General features: G+C 40.4%; 1 protein-coding gene across 8 annotated transcripts in view; it reads left to right on the forward strand.

Moving 5' to 3' along the window:
• Window positions 1-22052, forward strand: part of LOC135507890 (syntaxin-binding protein 5-like) — a 48174-nt gene that overhangs the window by 19067 nt on the left and 7055 nt on the right. Inside the window, exons 9-24 of one of the 8 annotated variants that reach the window (XM_064927638.1) lie at window positions 3281-3359; window positions 3492-3646; window positions 8954-9026; window positions 9230-9377; window positions 10999-11066; window positions 11259-11299; window positions 11459-11676; window positions 13744-13925; window positions 14184-14309; window positions 14750-14901; window positions 18067-18156; window positions 19342-19407; window positions 19580-19642; window positions 19754-19801; window positions 20728-20778; window positions 21121-21240. In XM_064927638.1, coding sequence (XP_064783710.1) covers window positions 3281-3359; window positions 3492-3646; window positions 8954-9026; window positions 9230-9377; window positions 10999-11066; window positions 11259-11299; window positions 11459-11676; window positions 13744-13925; window positions 14184-14309; window positions 14750-14901; window positions 18067-18156; window positions 19342-19407; window positions 19580-19642; window positions 19754-19801; window positions 20728-20778; window positions 21121-21240 — 1680 coding nt within the window. The remainder of the gene's footprint in view (window positions 1-3280; window positions 3360-3491; window positions 3647-8953; window positions 9027-9229; window positions 9378-10998; window positions 11067-11258; window positions 11300-11458; window positions 11677-13743; window positions 13926-14183; window positions 14310-14749; window positions 14902-18066; window positions 18157-19341; window positions 19408-19579; window positions 19643-19753; window positions 19802-20727; window positions 20779-21120; window positions 21241-22052) is intronic. The other 7 variants (XM_064927641.1, XM_064927639.1, XM_064927640.1 and 4 more) reach the window with 7 other exon arrangements.

Below are 22052 nucleotides of genomic sequence, written 5' to 3' on the forward strand. Positions count from 1 at the left end.
GAGATCAGGGTCCAGAGTAACGCCGAGGTCCTTCAGTTTTATTTGAGACGACTGTACAACCATTAAGATTAATTGTCAGATTCAACAGAAGATCTCTTTTGTTTCTTGGGACCTAGAACAAGCATCTCTGTTTTGTCCGAGTTTAAAAGTAGAATGTTTGCAGCCATCCACTTCCTTATGTCTGAAACACATGCTTCTAGCGAGGGCAATTTTGGGGCTTCACCATGTTTCATTGAAATGTACAGCTGTGTGTCATCCGCATAGCAGTGAAAGTTAACATTATGTTTTCGAATGACTCCCCCAAGAGGTAAAATATATAGTGAAAACAATAGTGGTCCTAAAACGGAACTTTGAGGAACACCGAAATTTACAGTTGATTTGTCATAGGACAAACGATTCAGAGACAAACTGATATCTTTTCGACAGATAAGATCTAAACTAGGCCAGAACTTGTCCGTGTAGACCAATTTGGGTTTCCAATCTCTCCAAAAGAATGTGGTGAGCGATGGTATCAAAAGCAGCACTAAGGTCTACGAGCACGAGGACAGATGCAGAGCCTCGATCTGATGCCATTAAGAGGTAATTTACCACCTTCACAAGTGCAGTCTTAGTGATATGATGGGGTCTAAAACCAGACGGAAGCATTTCGTATGCATTGTTTGTCTTCAGGAAGGCAGTGAGTTGCTGCGCAACAGCCTTTTCTAAAAGTTTTGAGAGAAATGGAAGATTCGATGTCGGCCGATTTTAGTTTTTTTTTAATTTTCTGGGTCAAGGTTTGGCTTTTTCAAAAGAGGCTTTATTACTGCCACTTTTAGTGAGTTTGGTACACATCCGGTGGATAGAGAGCCGTTTATTATGTTCAACATAGGAGGGCCAAGCACAGGAAGCAGCTCTTTCAGTTGTTTAGTTGGAATAGGGTCCACTATGCAGCTTGAAGGTTTAGAGGCCATGATTATTTTCATCATTGTGTCAAGAGATATAGTACTAAAACACTTGAGTGTCTCTCTTGATCCTAGGTCCTGGCAGAGTTGTGCAGACTCAGGACAACTATATATAGTATTGCCAGTGTAACAGTATAGCTTCCGTCCCTCTCCTCGCCTTTACCTGGGCTCGAACCAGGAACACATCGACAACAGCCACACTCGAAGAAGCATTACCCATCGCTCCACAAAAGCCGCGGCCCTTGCAGAGCAAGAGGAATAACTACTCCAAGTCTCAGAGCGAGTGATGTTTGAAACGCTATTAGCGCGCACCCCGCTAACTAGCTATCCATTTCACATTGGTTACACCAGCCATTAGGCTGATAGGCTTGAAGTCATAAACAACGCTGTGCTTGCGAAGAGCTGCTGACAAAACGCACGAAAGTGCTGTTTGAATGAATGCTTACGAGCCTGCTGCTGCCGCCCATTGCTCAGTCAGACTATCAAATCATAGACTTAGTTATAACACACAAAAACGAGCATTTGGTCATTAATATGGTCAAATCCGGAAACTATCATTTCGAAAACAAAACATTTATTATTTCAGTGAAATACGGAACAATTCGGTATTTTATCTAACGGGTGGCATCCCTAAGTCTAAATATTCTTGTTACATTGCACAACCTTCAATATTATGTCGTAATTACGTAACATTCTGGCAAATTAGTTCGCAACGAGCCAGGCTGCCCAAACTGTTGCATATACCCTGACTCTGCGTGCAATGAACACAAGAAAAGTGACACAATTTCACCTGCTTAATATTGCCTGCTAACCTGGATTTATTTTAGCTAAATATGCAGGTTTAAAAATATATACTTCTGTGTATTGATTTTAAGAAAGGCATTGGTTAGGTACAGTCGTCCAACGATTGTGCTTTTTTCGCAAATGCGCTTTTGTTAAATCATCCCCCAGTGTTGCATCGATTATATGCAACGCAGGACACGCTAGATAAACTAGTAATATCATCAACCATGTGTAGTCATAACTAGTGATTATGATTGATTGATTGTTTTTTTATAAGAATAGTTTAATGCTAGCTAGCGTCTTACCTTGGCTTCTACTGCATTCGCGTAACAGGCAGTCTCCTTATGGAGTGCAACGAGAGGCATGTGGTTATAGCGTTGGACTAGTTAACTGTACGGTTGCAAGAGTGGATCGCCCGAGCTGACAAGGTGAAAATCTGTTCTGCCCCTGAACGAGCAGGTTAACCCACCGTTCCTAGGCCGTCATTGAAAATAAGAATGTGTTCTTAACTTACTAAGAATGTGTTCTTAACTGACTTGCCTAGTTAAATAAAGGTATAAAGGTATAAAATATTAACTTATTTTTAAATCGGCAATATCGGCACCCCAAAAATACAGATTTCCGATTGTTTTGAAAACTTGAAATCGGCCCTAATTAATCGGCCATTCCGATTAATCGGTCGACCTCTAGTTCAAACACACCAACACAGTTGTGAAGAGGGCATGATAACGCATATTCCCCCTCAGGAGAATGAAAAGATTTGGCATGGAACGTCAGATCCTCAAAAAGCTCTACAGCTGCACCATCGAGAGCCCTATAGAGAGTAGTGTGTATGGCCCAGTACATCACTGGGACCGAGCTTCCTGCCATCCAGGACCTCTATACCAGGCGGTGTCAGAAGGGCCTAAAAAATGTTGACTCGAACTACCCAAGTCGATGACATGGCAAGTGGTACTGGAGCACCTTGTCTGGGACCAAAGGGCTCATTAACAGCTTTTTCCCCAAGCCATAAGACTGCTGAACAGTTAATCAAATGGACTATTTACATTGACCCCTTTATTTTATTCTTATTTGTTGTTATTTTTTTGCACTGACTCTCTTGCACATGCTTGATGTACACTCACTGGACTCTAACCACACACACACACACACACACACACGGACAGACACACACACGGACACACACACACATTTACATTCTGTTTATTATGTATGCATACTCCTACCTACATGTACATATTACTTCAATTTCCTCGACTAACCCCTCGACTTTCCTTTAGTTTATTTAGCAACTTTTAAAAAATGGTTTAATCTTTGCAATGTTGGTTAAGGGCTTGTAAGTTAGTATTTCACTGTGAGGTCTACACCTGTTGTATTCAGCGCATGTGACAAATACATTTTTCAGCGCATGTGACGAATACAATTTCATTTGAGCATGCCTAAATGAGTTATGATAGACTACATGTTTATGTGGGCATTGAAATACATGTTTACGAGTTCTATATATCAGTCTACAGAAAGTTAAAAAAAAAATTGTGTGCAAAATGACATCTCAGGTAAGCAGCCCAAGGATGGAAAGAAGCCAGAACCATGTAAACCTATCCTTAAAGTGGAGTACAAAACGACAAGAGCTGGGTGAGTGATTGGTTGACCTAATAAACAATAATAAATAAAGGCTAGTCCAGGGACCCACACGTTGTCCTGTGACACACTTGAGCATATGATAGGTCTTGTATTATTTATTTACTGTACTTGTTTCTTATCTAGGGACGCGTTTGTGGTCATGTCTGGAGGCCTGTCCTATGACACAGGGTGCAGGAGAGCCTGTCTGACGGTGATGCATGGGAAGAGTACTGCCCTCCTGGAGATGAACTATCCCATCGTAGACTTCCTCACGCTCTGCGAAACACCATATCCAAATGGTGAGTTAGAGTTTTATACTATGGAAGCATATAGCTGTAAAAAAAAATATTTTGAAATTGGATAATGATACTTTTTGAGCGTCACCTTATTCCCCATTTTGTTGTGTTACAGCCAGAATTCAGAATGGATTAGATTTTCTTTTGAAATTTATTGAAATATCTAATTTATTCATTTAATTTAGTATTTGCACCCCAGAGACCATACTTTATAGATTACAGCTGTGAGTCTCTAAAGAGCTTTCCACACCTGGATTGTGCAACATTTGCCAATTATTTTCAAAATTCTTCAAGCTCTGTCAAATTGGTTGTTGATCATTGCTAGACAACCATTTTCAGGTCTTGCCATATATTTTCAAGTAAAATTAAGTCAAAGCTGTAATTCAGCCACTCCGGAACATTCACTTTCTTCTTCGTAAGCAACTCCAGTGTAGATTTGGCCTTGTGTGTTAGGTAATTTTCCTGCTGAAAGGTGAATTCATCTCCCAGTGTCTGGTGGAAAGCTAGTATTTTTCCAGTGCTTAGCTCCATTTTGTTATTTTTTTTATCCTGAAAAACTCCCCAGTCCTTAACGATTACCCATAACATGATGCAGCCACCACTATGCTTGAAAATATAAGGAGAGGTAATCAGTAACCTTTTGTATTAGATTTGCCCCAAACATAACATTTTTTGTTCAGGACTAAAAGTGAATTGCTTTGCCACATTTTTTTCAGTATTACTTTAGTGCCTTGCTGAAAACAGGATGCATGTTTTGGAATATTTTTATTCTGTACATGCTTCCTTCTTTTCACTCTGTCAATTAGGTTAGTATTGTGGAGTAACTTCAATGTTGTTGATCCAGCCTCAGTTTTCTCCTATCACAGCCATTAAACTCTGTAACCGTTTTAAAGTCACCATTGGCCTCATGGTGAAATCCCTGAGTGATTTCCTTCCTCTCCGGCCAATGAGTTATGAAGGATGCCTGTATCTTTGTAGTAACTTCAGCATGCTCAAAGGGATATTCAATTTTTTTTGACCCATCTACAAATAGGTGCCCATCTTTGTGAGGCATTGATAAACCTCCCTGGTCTTTGTTATTGAATTTGTGTTTGAAATTCACTGCTCGACTGAGGGACCTTACAGATAATTGTATGTGTGGGGTGCAAAGATGAGGTAGTCATTCATAAAACATGTTAAACACTATTATTGCGCACACAGTCCATTCAACTTGTGACTTGTCAATTCATGTGACTTGTTAAGCACATTTTTACTCCTAAACTTATTTAGGTTTGCAGTAATAAAGGGGTTAAATACTTATTGACTCGAGACATTTCAGCTTTTCATTTTTCATTAATTTGTAAAAAAATATATATATATTTTAAACATAATTCCACTTTGACATTATGATGGGGTATTGTGTGTAGGTAGGCTTGTGACAAAAAATCTGACATGCCATAACTTGGTATATTTGGAAAGAAGAAATCTGGGAGATTGAGGAAATAACCAGAAGATAGGCGTTACATAGTTCAGAATACACAAGATCAAGCACACACAAAATAACTTTTTTTTTTTTTTTTTGAAAGTTGTCTTTCATTGACAAGCTATGAGTGAATTATTGATTCCCAGAGCTGGAAACGCATCAGATGGCTTCCACAACATGTGAAAAATATACAAAAAAAAATGGGATTGATAGACCCAACAACTAGAAATGGGCAGCTGTTTTAGTAAGTGGTGTCAGGTGTGGTCAAGGGATGTTTCCAAGTGTCCCTAAACCTCTCCAAAGTGGCATGTCTGTAAGTTAGATAATTCCAGTGTTATTACATATTTGCAATCCCTAAATGCTATTTGTTCAGTATGAAAACACAATTCATACCATATCAACCTCACTCAAACATTGTGGTGGTGTTATGGGGTATCCAGGGTACATTCAAGTGTCCTTTCCACCTCTCCAAAGTGTCCGAATGTGGTAATTGCACTGTTTTTGCACACTGGATGTGCCTAAAAGTTATTGTTCACTATAAAAACTAAATTTCTACAACACCAACCTCTCTCGAACATTGTGGTGGTGTCGGGGTACATACAGGGGATATCCAAGTGTTTTTTTCTTCAACCTCTCCAAAGTGTCTGAATTTTATATAAAAATGTGTTCTCAAACAAACTTGTTTAGACACGTGTCCTTCACTAAAAAAGGTGCAAAAATAGAAACAAGCTGAACTATTTACAAATGGTATTCGTGTTGGATTTACATCCCAGGTGTAGGTGATTAGATTTCACTTTCACCGTAGCTTGTGCATGTCATGATAGTCTTTGAAGCAGTCCCTCTCTGCCAGGAAACAAAAAGCGAACTGCCATTTCAGACAGAAGATCTGGCATCCCCCCTTTTCCCCCTTTTGTGTTTTGTGCAATGCTTGCAGTTCTTCCTTTTGCCTTTTGGCATGCGTGTTGGGTAGTGGCATTCACCTTGAGTGGGGGTCTTGTGATGGTTGTGATGTTGCTTTGGGCCCCCAATTTGGCCATTTCCAACACCAGCTGCTCTCAAAGGCCAACTGGGAGAGAGGGCTTTGGCCATCTGCTTGTGGAGAATGAAACCAATTACTGTAGCCAACCCCTCTTTTCAGAGGTGTGGACTCGAGTCACATGACTTGGACTCGAGTCACAACTATGATGACTTGCAACTCGACTTTGACACCAATAACTCGTGACTTTACTTGGACTTGAGCCTTTTGACTCGACCTGACTTGATACCCTCCCCAAGCCCAAATATAAAAAAATATCCTATTTAAAAAGTGTGCAGTGCATCAACTCTTCATTTAATGGATTACAGTTACAATCGGACAGCAGCCAATCAAATTGTGCCAGCTGAGAAAAAGTTGTGCGTGGCAGTGCAGAGAAACGTCGGCGGGTGATTTCAGATGGAGCCCTTGGAAAGATGATACCCAAAAGCATTTGCGAAACATGTGGAAAGAAAATTACAGACGGAGGTGCAACATTTTCCAACTTTGTTCGACATTTGAAGCTTCTCAAAAAACGGTAAGTTGTGGCTAATATAACCGACAGCTATATAATTTCTAACTTTACTAGTGTAGCATGTAGGCTAACGTAACGTTAAACCAATGAGCCTCCACACAGTCACTCAGTGCGGGAACGTGATCATTGCACCCAAGATTGAGCTACAACTGGCTAGGCAGTTGGCAGCCTAAATCCTGCCTGATGTTACTGCTGTTCCTAAAACCATTGACATATGTTAACCTACTGTAATCACACAGAGAATGTGTGTGTAAGGTTGGGAGATTGTGTACAAGCCTACATAGACCCATAGCGATCCTCGATAGTCGATCACTATTGGGGGGGGGGGGTCTTTGTCATGGCTACCCATGTATTTCCATGGAAATATAACATTTATTTGGAACGTAATACATTTGATTTGCGTAAATGTAATATACTAACTATTACTCTTGTTAAAAATATGAAATGGTATTACATTTGGTGAAGATCACATGACTTGTTTAGGACTCGAAACTCAAAGTTTAGGACTTGAGACTTGACTTGATACTTGACAGTCTTGACTTGAGTGCTCAGACTTGAGACTTACTTGTGACTTGTAAAACAATGACTTGGTCCCACCTCTGCCTCTTATACCACTTCCTGGTCTTGTGGAGGACCTGGTAGTAACCTATCAGAGCATCAGTTAGATCGACACCCCCATGCTGGCATTGTAGTCCTTTACAGGAATGGGGACAATCTTCCTTTTTAACCCTCCTTGAGACAAAGTTGTTATTGAATGCCTTATGTTGTGTGGTGAGCATGGTTACTTCCCTAGTGTCCTTCCATTTCACAAAAAGCACCTTGTTCAAATCAAATTCTATTGGTCACATACACGTATTTAGAAGATGTTATTGGGGGTGTAGCGAAATGCATGTGTTTCTAGCTCCAACAGTGTGCCCATATAAGTGGATCCAATCCTTCTAGAAAGCAATTTGTCGGCCGAGTCAAAATCCTCGCTGTCCCTGATCCGAGTCCGACTCGTATTTTATTAAAAGCTTCTATGTTGGTATGCTTATTCATAGCTGCCTTCTTTTTAGCTTCCTGTTCAATATTCTTAGTTTCTTTCCCCCTTAAGAAGCCATATTTTATGCTAAATGATAATCTGTTTTACAATGTAATGTAGCGTGCTTAGTGCGGCTTGTCTCTGGGCCAGGTAGCAATAGTTTGCATTATACATAAAAGGTTCTAGGCCTTGCTTTCTCTCACCCAGGTCAACTGCATATCCCTAGAAAATGTATCTCATTGGATACAAGACTATCAAGGTGCCATAGTAGCCAATCCCCTGTGTTATGGATGCCTACGGCGCATAAGCAGCCTGATGTCATGTTTTTAATGAGCAAAGATATAGTCACTCGGTGGACATTCACATTGCCATTAAGTCATACATCATCAGATAACATGGCAATAGGCTAGATTTGTTCCTACCAACCTAAGGATTAATTTCATACCCGCCATGTATCTATAACGCAAACACAGACCAAATGGAAGCTTACCTTGTAAGATGTTTGGTGAAAATGTTGTGTAAAATAAACATTTTGACTCTCGGGGCTGGTGGTCAATAACGGTAGGTCACAGACAGCCAAATAAGACATCCTCGTTTTATTTTTTTATTCAACCTTTATTTAACTAGGCAAGACAGTCAAATTCTTATTTTACAAAGACGGCCTACCCCGGCCAAATCCTCCCCTAACCCGGACGACACTGGGCCAATTGTGCACCGCCCTATGGGACTCCTGATCACGGCCGGTTGTGATACAGCCTGGGATTGAACCAGGGTCTGTAGTGACGCCTCTAGCACTGAAATGCAGTGCCTTAGACCGCTGCGCCACTCGGGAGTCCCGGATTTCAGTGTGTATCGACTTATTCTGTGTTTATTTATTTTATGCTTTTCAACGCTAACCGGAATGGAGGTAGCAGCCATCTTGAAATGAGGTCTTCGTCTCAGCCTGCCCTTGTACATTCGTATGCCCATATATGATAGTAAGCCACACCAAATATTTTAAGGCACAGATCAATAGCCAAGATACTCAGCATTCCGCAGACACCCTGCTTTTGCAGATAAGGGCTTCCGTTCTCATACCAGACTGAACTGAATAAAAAAATCTTTACATTTAAGAGGTTAAACAACAAAATGTGGGTGAAGTCAAGGGGTGTGAATAATTTATGTATATTAAACTTCAATATCTAACACTGTGATTAGGATTTCTTTATCAAGACTTTTCTGTCTTTTTCCCCATGGTTTAACTCTTCTTAATATGTTTGAACTTATTTTCTGCATCACAGATTTCCAGGATCCTTATGCCGTAGTTGTCCTTTTGGAAAAGGATTTAGTTGTCATCGACCTTAGACAAATTGGGTGAGTTTTGTTGTTACAGTAGGCTACTTGTGTGCTTACTTGCATGTTTACTTATGGTGGCACGATACATGAAACGATGGCCTACTGTTTGCAGACTTGACATATAGTAGAGGGGAGGGGTTAGAATGTAAATTAATGAAGTAATATTCTTCTTCTATGTCTTAGTGTCTTACAACCACAGCCTTTTCCCTTTTGATTAACAGATACCCAATATTTGAGAACCCGTACTCTTTGTCGATCCACAAGTCTCCAGTGACGTGCGTAGAATATTTTGCTGACTGCCCTCCTGAACTCATACCTGCACTTTACTCTGTTGGCTCCTGGCAAAAGAGACCGGGTTACAGTAAGAAGGTAATGTATCCCACTTGAAAATAACATTTTAGAAAATAGGCTTTATCCCACTTAAGAAATGTGTTATGTGCTTACAATTTGTTTTAAATATTGGAATAAGGCTCTCTAGGCTAGGTGGGACGCTACCGTCCCAGCTGACCAACATCCAGTGGAAGTGCAGGGCGCCAAATTCCAACAACAGAAATCTCATAATAAAAATTCCTCAAACATACAAGTATTATACACCATTTTAAAGATAAACTTCTTGTTAATCCAACCACAGTTTCCGATTTCAAGATTTCAGGCTTTACGGCGAAGGCATACCATGCGATTATGTTAGGTAAGCGCCTAGTCACAAAAAATACATACAGCCATTTTTCAGCCAAAGAGAGGAGTTACAAAAAGCAGAAATAGAGATAAAATGAATCACTAACCTTTGATGATCTTCATCCGATGACACTCATAGGACTTCATGCTACATAATAAATGTATGTTTTGTTTGATAAAGTTCATATTTATATCCAAAATCTCAGTTTACATTGGCGCGTTATGTTCACTAATGTTTTGCCTCCAAAACATCTGGTGATTTTGCAGAGAGCCATATCAATTTACAGAAATACTCATCATAAATGTTGATGAAAGATACAAGTGTTATACATAGGATTAAAGATATACTTATCCTTAATGCAACCGCTGTGTCAGATTTCAAAAAAGCTTTACGGTGAAAGCACACCATGCGATAATCTGAGTACAGCGCTCAGCCACCAAAACAAGCCATACAGATGCCCGCCATGTTATGGAGTCAACAAAAAATCAGAAATAGCGTTATTAATATTCACTTACCTTTGATCTTCATCGGAATGCACTCCCAGGAATCCCAGTTTCACAATAAATGCTTGTTTTGTTTGATAAAGTCCACCTTTATGTCCAGATACCTCCTTTTTGTTCGCGCATTTAGTTCACTAATCCAAATGCACAAAGCGCGGGCACTAAGTTCAGACGAAAAGTCAAAGTTACATTGAAGTTCATAGAAACATGTCAAACGATGTTTATAATCAATCTTTTGGATGTTTTTATCATAAATCTTCAATGATATTCCAAAGGAAAGGGAACGGAGCTCGCACAATAAACAACTCATAGCTTTCAGCTGAGCCACTTACTGTGCGTGGTCTTATTTTCTCCCCTTTCACAATAGAAGCCAGAAACAACGTTCTAAAGACTTGACATCTAGTGGAAGCATTAGGAAGTGCAATCTGACCCCATTTACACTGTATATTGAATCGGCAATCACTTGAAAAACTACAAACCTCAGATTTCCCACTTCCTGGTTGGATTTTTCTCAGGTTTTCACCTGCTATATGAGTTATGTTATACTCACAGACATAATTCAAACAGTTTTAGAAACTTCAGTGTTTTCTATCCAAATCTACTAATACTATGCATATCCTAGCTTCTGGGCCTGAGTAGCAGGCATTTTACTCTGGGCACGCTTTTCATCCGGATATGAAAATACTGCCCCTTATCCCAAAGAAGTTAAGAAATGTGCTTACAATTTGTTTTAAATATTGGAATAGGGCTTTGACTGTATCTATGTGGTCACAAGGTTATATTTGTGTAGTAAATGCCTTTTTTGTATTTCCAGGAATGGCCCATAAGTGGTGGTAACTGGGGCCAAGGCACACTAAGCTACCCTGAGATCATCGTCACTGGGTGAGTACCTACCGAACACCTGAAGGCTGAGACAGAAACACAACCATAGAGATCCTATATTTCCCCTCTATAAGTAATTCTTTATATGTCTGCGCACAACACTTACCTAACATATACTGGATTTCGAATATGTATTTACGGTATCCATTTACAAGCAAAACTGTTCTCATTTTCCTTCTTTGCAATGAACAGACATGCTGATGGCTCAATCAAGTTTTGGGATGCTTCTGCAAGTGAGTGGCGTTTCATTTGATTCCTTCGATTATATAATTGGTTGAAATAAGAATACCACAATGGTTTGTCCCTTTTTGTAAAGCAATGGAATACATTTGTGTGTAGTATGTAGGTCATTGCTAATAGTTCAGTACAATATCCCCCTTCCTTTGTTCTAGTAATGCTCCAAGTACTGTACAAGCTGAAGACTGCCAAGGTGTTTGAGAAGGCTCTAAAGGAGGAGAAGCCGAGCACGGAGATAGTGGATGAGGATCCCTACGCCATCCAGACCTTGTCGTGGTGCCCAGAGAGCAGGATGCTGTGTGTGGCTGGAGTCTCTGCCCACGTCATCATCTATAGGTTCAGCAAACAGGAGATAACCACTGAGGTGGTGCAGGTAACTGTAGCAACCAGTTTCTCAATATCATACCAATGCAGCGTTTTGAATATAAAGTTGAAGTCGGATGTTTACATACACCGTCGCCAAATACATTTAAACTCAGTTTTTTCACAATTCCTGACATTTAATCCCAGTAAAAAATTCCCTGTTTTAGGTCAGTTGGGATCACCACTTTATTGTAAGAATGTGAAATGTCGGAATAATAGTAGAGAGAAGGATTTATTTCAGCTTTTATTTCTTTCATCACATTCCCAGTGGGTCTGAAGTTTACATACACTCAATTAATATTTGGTAGCATTGCCTTTAAATTGTTTAACTTGGGTCAAATGTTTCGGGTATCCTTCCACAAGCTTCCCACAATAAGTTGGGGGAATTTTGGCCCATTCCTCTTGCCTCCTTGCTCGCACACGCTTTTTCAGTTCTGCCCACAAATTTTCTATAGGATTGAGGTCAGGGCGTTGTGCTGGCCACTCCAATACCTTGACTTTGTTGTGCTTAAGCCATTTTGCTATAACTTTTTTCATTTGGAAGACCCGTTTGCAACCAAGCTTTAACTTCCTGACTGATACTTTGAGATGTTGCTTCAATATATCCACATAATTTTCCACCCTCATGATGCAATCTAATTTGTGAAGTGCACCAGTCCCTCCTGCAGCAAGCATCCCTACAACATAATGCTGCCGCCCCCATGCTTCACGGTTGGGATGATGTTCTTCGGCGTGCAAGCCTCCCCCTTTATCCTCCAAACATAACAATGGTCATTATGGCCAAACAGTTCTATTTTTGTTTCATCAGACCAGAGGACATTTCTCCAAAAGTACGATCTTTGTCCCCATGTGCAGTTGCAAACCGTAGTCTGGCCTTTTTATGCCAGATTTGGAGCAGTGGCTTCTTCCTTGCTGAGCGGTATGTTGATATTGGACTCGTTTTACTGTTGATATTAGATACTTTTGTACCTGTTCCCTCCAGCATCTTCACAAGGTCCTTTGGAGTTGTTCTGGGATTGATTTGCACTTTTCGCACCAACGTACGTTCATCTCTAGGAAACAGAACGCGTCTCCTTCAGCCAAGATCTAAGAAAAATAATGTAGACCTCCACAAGTCTGGTTCATCCTTGGGAGCAATTTCCAAACGCCTGAAGGTACCACGTTCATCTGTACAAACAATAGTACGCAAGTATAAACACCATGGGACCACGAAGCCGTCATACCCATGATGACGAGCAAAGAGGCACTGAGTTTGAAGGTAGGCCTTGAAATATATCCACAGGTACACCTCCAATTGACTCAAATGATGTCAATTAGCCTATCAGAAGCTTCTAAAGCCATTATATAATTTCTGGAATTTTCTAAGCTGTTTAAAGGCACAGTCAACTTAGTGTATGTAAACTTCTGACCCACTGGAATTGTGATACCGTGAATTATAAGTGAAATAATCTTTCTTTAAACAGTTGTTGGAAAAATGACTTGTGTCATGCACAAAGTAGAGGTCCTAACCGACTTGCCAAAACTATAGTTTATTACACAAGAAACTTGTGGAGTGGTTGAAAAACGAGTTTTAATGACTCCGACTTCAACTGTATGTACTGTATATTAGGATGTGTGGGTGTATTACAGGGATGTTTTTTTTACCTGACTAATCTGGAATTCCTGCTTTTATGACTTTCTCCATTAATAAAATCGTTGAACTTTACCTATTTCCAAAACCAAAATTCCCCCCTGATTTCCCATTTTACCTGCTATTAGTGTTCATGTTTATGACTAGATAGTATCACTAGGCCCTGTGTTCTGGGCATGAATGTCACATGACCTGCATTTTAACCTTTTTAAATAAAGCTTTTTTTTAATCAAACTTTCCCCTTTTCTTTTTTTATATCAGATGGTCCAGCACCATCCTCAATTGCTTTCATTTTTGGTTTAATTCTCATTTTTAATGGTTAAACTCTAGGTGATGTGATATGATACTCCAAAACGCAGGGCCCTCATTATGACTGTAAATAACTCTGGATAAGAGTGTCTGCTAAATTCCTCAAATACAAAAAAAGTAGCATTTATTGACTCTCAGCAGTTGGAGGTGCGTATGCAGTGTGAGCTGGAGGATGTGGATTCTCCAGACACCGCAGGAGAGCATCCTCTCACCCCATCTACCCCAGTGCACTCCACCTGCCCAACCCAGGAGGGAGAACCCCCTGAGACCCAGCCCTCCACAACTGATGATGGGACCCGGGATAATGTACCATGCCTCAAGTACTAACCAAACAGTTCATGTTCTTTTCCTGCTTAGCATTGACATTTTCAATTGTAGAATCTCCAATATAGTGTTTTATTACAAAAAGTGCCATCCGTGAAGATAAGATGATAATAAGTAGGCTATTTCTATATAAGATTAATGCAGATACAAATGCATGTGAACAGTAGGTGGTAGTGTAGATGTGTATCTAGGTACACTACAGTATGCACTTTTAACACCACAAGTCACCTAATCCTGTTGTTGTTTCCCTGCAGGGTCCGGAGCTCCCCTCTGAAGCAGTCTCCTGGTTACCAGGTGGAGCTGGTCATTCAGCTGGTCTGGGTTAGTGGGGAGCCGCCTCAGCAGATCACCAGCCTGGCTGTCAACTCCTCATACGGACTGTAAGTGATGACAAGACTGTCTGTCTGTGTCAGCACGAACCACTGCACTCTTGATGGTCAAGTTGTACATTAGACACATCACTTGCAGTTGTATTCATGCAGAGATCATACACAAAGGGAATATACTGTAACTGCATCAAAGGCTTTATTGGTTGCCTTTAGGGCACACGTGTCAAACTCATTCCATGGAGGGCTGAGTGTCTGCGGGTTTTCGATCCTCCTTTTTACTTGATTGATGAATTAAGGTCACTAATTAGTAAGGAACTCCCCACACCTGGTTGTCTGTTATAATTGAAATTTTTAAAAACTACAACCTGCAGACACTAGGCCCTCCATGGAATGAGTTTGACAACCCTGCCTTAGGGGCTGAAAACCTTTTTGTGTTGTTTATAAAACTGCAGATGACATCAGTTAAATTATCGCATTCTCTTTTCCCTCAGTGTGGTGTTTGGCAACAGCAATGGTCTGGCTGTAGTGGACTACCTTCAGAAGACCCTCGTCCTGAACATGGGCACGTCAGAGCTGTACAGTCCCTCAGACCCCTACCAGAGACAGCCTCGGTCACCTCGCAAGAAACCACAGCCGTCTGGAGGTGAGGGGCTCCCTGAATGTTGAGTAGGCTAAGGCATGTTGTATGTTCCCAGAAATGAGACATGGGAGTATATTCAGACAGAAAGTAGAATCAGAAAGACTGCAATATCTTCCTTTTGCGATTTAGTTTTTCATGCAGCAGCAGGGGATAGTAACTTAAGTATGTTCCCTAGAGCCCCCACCTGACGGTGTCATGAAAGGGATTAGTATAGTGATGTCAAGTGAGATGTAGTCCGGACTGAAAGGTATTGATAGTCAAAGCCAGGGGATTGAATGAGAACACAACTACTGTATATTCAGTGAGGTCCAAAAGGATTTGGACCGTGGTAATTTCTGTTGTTGTTCTGGCTCTCTACTCCAGCACTTTGAAATGACACAATGGCTGAGGTGAAAGGCCCAGTGCAATCAAAAATAGGTTTTCCTGTGATTTCAATATATTTCCACTCCTGTAAGGTTAGAGTAATATTGTGGAAATGATAATGCCCTTTTAGTGTAAGAGCTTTTTGAAAAGACTGCCTGAAATTTCAGCCTGTTTTGGTGAGATGGAGTTTTGGCCTGCCTGGTGACATCACCAGGTACATTTGTTTGTATAGACCTATAAGAAAGAGTTCCAAGCCTCTCTGCCAATAACAGCTAGTTTTCAGTTTTCCCCTCCCCACTCAGACCCCTCCCAGACATTCCTAGCAGAATTCCTGCTTGAGAAATTGCTCTTTTGTTTGTTTTTAACCATTTTAATTGAAAACAATCACAGTTAGGTACTTACTTGTTACATAAAAATGGCTACATTGGGCCTTTAAAATGTAGACTGTCATATTTTAATTTGTGGTTATTTTCCTCCATGTCGGGTCAACCATTTAGAAATTACAGCATAGTCTTTTCATTTTAGAGGACCAAAAGTATTGGGACAATTTACTTGTGTATTAACTTACTGTAGTCAAAAGTTTAGTATTTGGTCCTATATTCCTAGCACGCAATGACTACATCAAGCTTGTGACTACAAACTTGTTGGATGCATTTGCAGTTTGTTTTGATTGTGTTTCCGATTATTTGGTGCTCAATAGAAATGAATGGTTAATTGTTGTGTAATTTGTGTCACTTTTATTGTAAATAAGAATATAATTTGTTTCTTAACACTTTTTTATATTAATGTGGATGCTAGTTTGTAGCCAGAAGTTTGATATATTGAATATTGGACCAAATACTAAACTTCTGACTACTTTAATACACACAAGTGAATTTGTACAAATACTTTTGGTTCCCTAAAATGGGCTGGCTATGTAGAAGAAGTGCTGTCACTTCTAAACGGTTCACCCGATATGGATGAAAATAGCCTCAAATTAAAACGACAGTCTGCACTTTAACCTCGTCGTCATTGCATCATTTAAATTCCAAAGTGCTGTTGTACAGAATCAAATCAACAAAACATGTCACTGTTCAAATACTTTTGGTCTTGTCTGTCTATGACTCTTAAAGCCAGTCACTGAGCTGGCTCGAGGTGCAGGCCTCACACTCTTGGCAGCCAGTTTGGCTTCACACCCTAAGTGCTCCACCCCCTGTAGTAGCCATCTCTCTGTCATCACTGGTGGACTGTCCATCTGTTCAGTGGCTCAGTAGAAACTCAGAGAAACATGCTCATCATGAGTGGGATCTGTCTGTGCCGCGGAGGTACTGCAGGGGGTCTGCGGAGAGATTAAAAAATATATAAATATACAGTGGAGCAAAAAAGTATTTAATCAGCCACCAATTGTGCAAGTTCTCCCACTTAAAAAGTTGAGGCCTGTAATTTTCATCATAGGTACACTTCAACTATGACAGACAAAATGAGAAGAAAATATCCAGAAAATCACATTGTAGGATTTTTAATGAATTTATTGGCAAATTATGGTGGAAAATAAGTATTTGGTCAATAACAAAAGTTTATCCCAATTCTTTGTTTTATACCCTTTGTTGGCAATGACAGTGGTCAAACGTTTTCTGTAAGTCTTCACAAGCTTTTCATACACTGTTGCTGGTATTTTCGCCCATTCCTCCATGCAGATCTCCTCTAGATCAGTGATGTTTTGGGGCTGTTGCTGGGCAACACGGACTTTGAACTCCCTCCAAATATTTACTGCGTCTACTGCATCCCTTTTGATATTTTAAGTAGACATTGTGCACCAATATAGCATTTTAAAAGCCTGTTATATTTAATGAAGTGCCCTTCAATATAGACACATTGTGAATTCAATAAATCTGCAAAATTCTGCGTTTTGACATGTCCCTCTGTGCACTTCTGACTTCTAGGAAGATTTTAACCTACTTAACACCCATATTTCTCCAAGTTTTATCATTGTTGTAAAGCCCTAGTAATTTTGTTGCTTCGACAAATTCATTTCTTAAGATGATTATTTATTTAGTGCAATTAGTGATTCATTTACGTCTCTCCCTCACTTTGAGGTCAACCCTGTTACGTGAGGTGAACTCTTGTTTTAATAAGGTGAAACTATTCCTTGTTAAATATTTTCTTCAAAAGAAACATTGAATATCTAATGGCCAAATCACATTGTACAAGCAGGTGAGCTGGCTCTACTCTTGTTGGCCATGTTCTCTTTTGTGGTGGAATACTGAGCGGGTTGAGCATAGCGCGTCAACCCTGTTACCCATAGATAAACAGGCTAGACATATTTTAACAATTTACAGTTTGCTGGGGAAGCTTTCATTCAATTGCCACTCGCTGTTGCACATAAGCTTCAATTCCCTGTGTCAAAAAGGGGATTTATGGCTGATTTGAGATGAAATCGTCAACCCTGTTACTTTTTATTTGGCACTTAATAGACACTTACCATAGTATATTTTATTTACTTAACCTCTTGATAGGAAAACATGTTTTTTTTTAGGAAATTGAATATGTGCTCTTTATGATAAAAAAAAAAGAGAATGAGGTGAAATCAAACGCTGTTTTGGGACCAAGTTACACTTGGAGCACCAAATTGGTGGACGACCCAGTTGCTAGCCTCTGAGTTCCTTGGATTCTTTCTATTCTTATGATTTTTTTATCAATGTTTTGTCTTTCTTTACTGATGTTCTCCCTCTGTTGCTCTCTCTCGCGCTCTCTCTCTCTCTCTGTTGCTCTCTCTCTCTCTGTTGCTCTCTTTCTCTGTTGTTCTCGCTCTTTGGCCTTGTAAAGACAAAGACATTCCACCTGTGACGTCTTGCATGGCCCGCCTTTCTATCTTTTATAAGTCTGTGAAACAGACTTATCGTTCTTCGAACGCCCGTAAGTCATCTCATGTTTATCATACTCTGTTGTCTTCTCCATTTTTTTTCTCTCCGTCTCTCTTTTTCTCTTCGATCTGTTTCAATCACCATTTGTTTTCGTGCATTCAGACTACTTATTTTAGCTGACACTTATTTAAAAGTGTATGAATAAGTAGCTTAACTGGACAGGGAATATGATTTTCATACGATAGTCACATGGAGGAATGGGGAAGATATACTGCAATTACTGACAGCCTTAGTCTTTGTTAATATCTATCAGCTCAGTTAAAAAGCTGCTCCTACCAAAGTTACATGTCTCAGATTTTTCCAAACTATGAACATCTTAAGCTCACTTTGAAGCTAGATGATGGTCAGCAGCAGTCTTCACTGAAGAGAACACGTTGGTCTAAGACATGTCTGTTCTCCACAGCTCTCAGTGATAACAACACGTTGGTCTAAGACATGTCTGTTCTCCACAGCTCTGTTGGTCTTAGACATGTCTGTTCTCCACAGCTCCGTGATAACAACACATTTGTCTTTGTCATATCTGTTCTCCACAGCTCTCAATGATAACAACATGTTGGTCTAAGACATGTCTGTTCTCCATAGCTCTCAGTGGTAACAACACATTGGTCTTTGTCATATCTGTTCTCCATAGCTCTCAGTGATAACAACACGTTGGTCTAAGACATGTCTGTTCTCCACAGCTCTGTGATAACAACACATTGGTCTAAAACATGTCTGTTCTCCACAGCTCTGTGATAACAACACGTTGGTCTAAGACATGTCTGTTCTCCACAGCTCTGTGATAACAACACGTTGGTCTAAGACATGTCTGTTCTCCACAGCTCTGTTGGTCTTAGACATGTCTGTTCTCCACAGCTCCGTGATAACAACACATTTGTCTTTGTCATATCTGTTCTCCACAGCTCTCAATGATAACAACATGTTGGTCTAAGACATGTCTGTTCTCCATAGCTCTCAGTGGTAACAACACATTGGTCTAAGACATGTATGTTCTCCACAGCTCTGTGATAACAACATGTTGGTCTTAGACATGTCTGTTCTCCACAGCTCTGTCGGTCTAAGACATGTCTGTTCTCCACAGCTCTCAGTGATAACAACACGTTGGTCTAAGACATGTCTGTTCTCCACAGCTCTGTGATAACAACACGTTGGTCTAAGACATGTCTGTTCTCCACAGCTCTCAGTGATAACAACAATGGAAACAACGCTTTAGAAGAGAAAAGCAACAAATCACCAACGTCAGGTAAAATGTCATTCTCCATTACTGTATAATACAAAACACAATCTACCTTTTTACTTGAAGTACAAATGACACGTTTGACATGTCTATTTACTAGCTGCTTTTGGGTATCGACTCAGTTAAGGAGTGTTGAAAGGGTTGATGTCCACTGAAGTGTTGTTGTCGCCGTATACAGTAGGCTCTACGTTACCCACCAATTCAGACGATGAACGCAAACAGGAAATGTTCATACAGAAGGGTACTGTATTACATTGATGAATCAACCACATCTACTGAGCTTCATTCTTCCCGTATGTTCTGTCCACCGGCAATGCGATTTTACAGTTGTCTTTTTGAAACACATTTGCAGTGAAGTCCAAAAGCAGGTGGTTTTTCAAGACGGTTGCCACTGACTTTGGTAGTGTATGATCCCTGTGTTATAAACTCTACTGCTTTCTCTCTCACCAACTTCACTGGGCTTCTAACCAAGGCTGTGCCTTAATCCAACGTGCTAATGATGATGATGATGGAGACGATACATGCACTCAATCTGTGGGTTGTTGCCGTCAATCACAAGGTGGCTGATTGGCTGTCGAAGTGATCCGCCGCTCATTGTCAAATGCATGACCGATAATAAGAGGGGCCTCCACATTTCTCTCTTAGGATGAAATTTACTCTGCTTTTTGCACTAGAATAATCATTGTAGCACATGTTCTCTCTGAAGAGAATAGAATGTCAAATAAAGATCAAACTTTTTACAGAATGACTCAAATCTAAAAGCGATGCAATTGTTCACTGGTTCAAACGTATAGTAATTCTGACTATTAATCTCTTACTAATTTTGAAATAATTTGAGGTATTGGGAATGTTCATCAATAGAATAACGTAAGTTTTGGTTTGACAAAAATATATAAATATTTATATTACAGGACCTTGGTACTCGATTATTCCCTTGAATGATTTTTCCTCTCTCTCCTTTCCAGTCTTCCTTCCATTGTAACAATAACCAGAATTCAATCTCTTTTTCTTGTCTACCTCTTGCTTTTTTTGACGTTACAGGCTATGTGTTTGTGTAATAATGCTGGGCTCGCGTTGACTGTGTGAGAGAGGGTACTTCTTCTCCTAGCCTGGCTGTTCGGCATGATGCACTCAATAACCAGCTGCCTCTGAGGATCAATGCTAATTCTACATTCTCTTCTCACGCTTTTTGCCAATGAACGACAGATGACAAATTTGCTGAGAGTGATCAAAACAAGCGGCTTTTTATATGGCAGTTAAAAATGTTTTATTCCGTTGTAAAGAGGGTATGTTTTTTATTTTATTTATACTTTTTTTTTCTTGCAGCCAAGATGTCAAGGAAAATTTGCTCGCCTACAGAGCAAAAGACAGACCTGGGTAAGCCCTTACAACTCTGTGTTGTTTACATTCCCTAGTAGCCCTTTTACTTTTCAGGTGCTGTTCCATTCCCACTTTTTAAGTACCCCAATCTTTCCTTACGTTTTCCATGTTCATAAATGTTGTTTTGTGAGAGTGTAGCCCTAGCCTGGTGGATCCAGCTTCGTTTACCATTACCACAGAGTCTTGTGCTATCGCACGATCAGGCTTTGGTTCCACCAGGCTAAGCTTAGCCTGACCTGTAAGAAAGACACTACTGTGCAACATTCAAATGCTGTTATCTTGTAATCTGGTAAACTGAGACACGTACTCTCTGTTTGCCCTCGTCCTCTCTGTGAGCAGAGAAGAGGGTGCGACGCCAGCGCTCTCTCCCGTATAAGAAGCACTTTTGTTGTGTGAAGGAGGGCAAGGAGCCCAGGAAGTCTCTCTCCCAACAAAGGACTCTCTCAGTCCCTTACCTCAGTGAGTGGACCAGGCATGTGGTCTGCGTCTGAAATGGCACCCTATTCCCTATATAGTGCACTACTTTTGGCCAGGGCCCACATAGGGCTCAGGTCAAACGTAGTGCACTGTATAGGGAATAGGGTGCCATTGACTTGGGCTGCAGTGGGATAACTGGTACTGGTACTAACCCCCACCTCTTCTGCTACGGCCTACTGTTTAGCTGGTTCTGAACTTTGAACTTTAACACTAACTCTCTCACTGACTGACTTGTTGGTTCCCTTGTTTTATTTTTGAGGATGTTCTTCAGTTGCTGTCTGCATTGTGTTGAAAATCCTTATTTTCTTGTTTACTTCTCTGAAACACTTGTGTTGAATGCAGCAATGTGTTTGACACAGAGATGGATAGTGATCACTACTTGGAAATAACCTGTTTTTGCATGGACATTGCCATTGAGGGCTTTCACCATTTTGAAGCAGTCAACTGGGTGAGACTTCCTACGGGTTAAGGAAGGATCACATCATTCCATCCAGGTCACCAGAATGGATGAGCCATTCTACTCTTGAGCAAACATTCTATAACCAGCACGTGGCAGTAAATCACCAACCTTGGCTTCATGTCTGTTTAAACAAGATACTCCAGGTGGCACAGTATGCCACCTGTCAGCCAGCCAGCCAGCCAGACAGCCAGTTTGTTTACCAACTCCTAGAAGTAGTAGAAGAAAATGGACTACTTCGAGATGGAGATGGCCTCAATGGGGCTGCCCCTGCTCTCACAGGCACCATCATGGTACAGACACAAAGATGAGTAATCTATGTTTTCCCCATGCTATT

The sequence above is a fragment of the Oncorhynchus masou genome, chromosome 21 (genome assembly GCF_036934945.1).
Source record: "Oncorhynchus masou masou isolate Uvic2021 chromosome 21, UVic_Omas_1.1, whole genome shotgun sequence".
Lineage (NCBI taxonomy): Eukaryota > Metazoa > Chordata > Actinopteri > Salmoniformes > Salmonidae > Oncorhynchus > Oncorhynchus masou.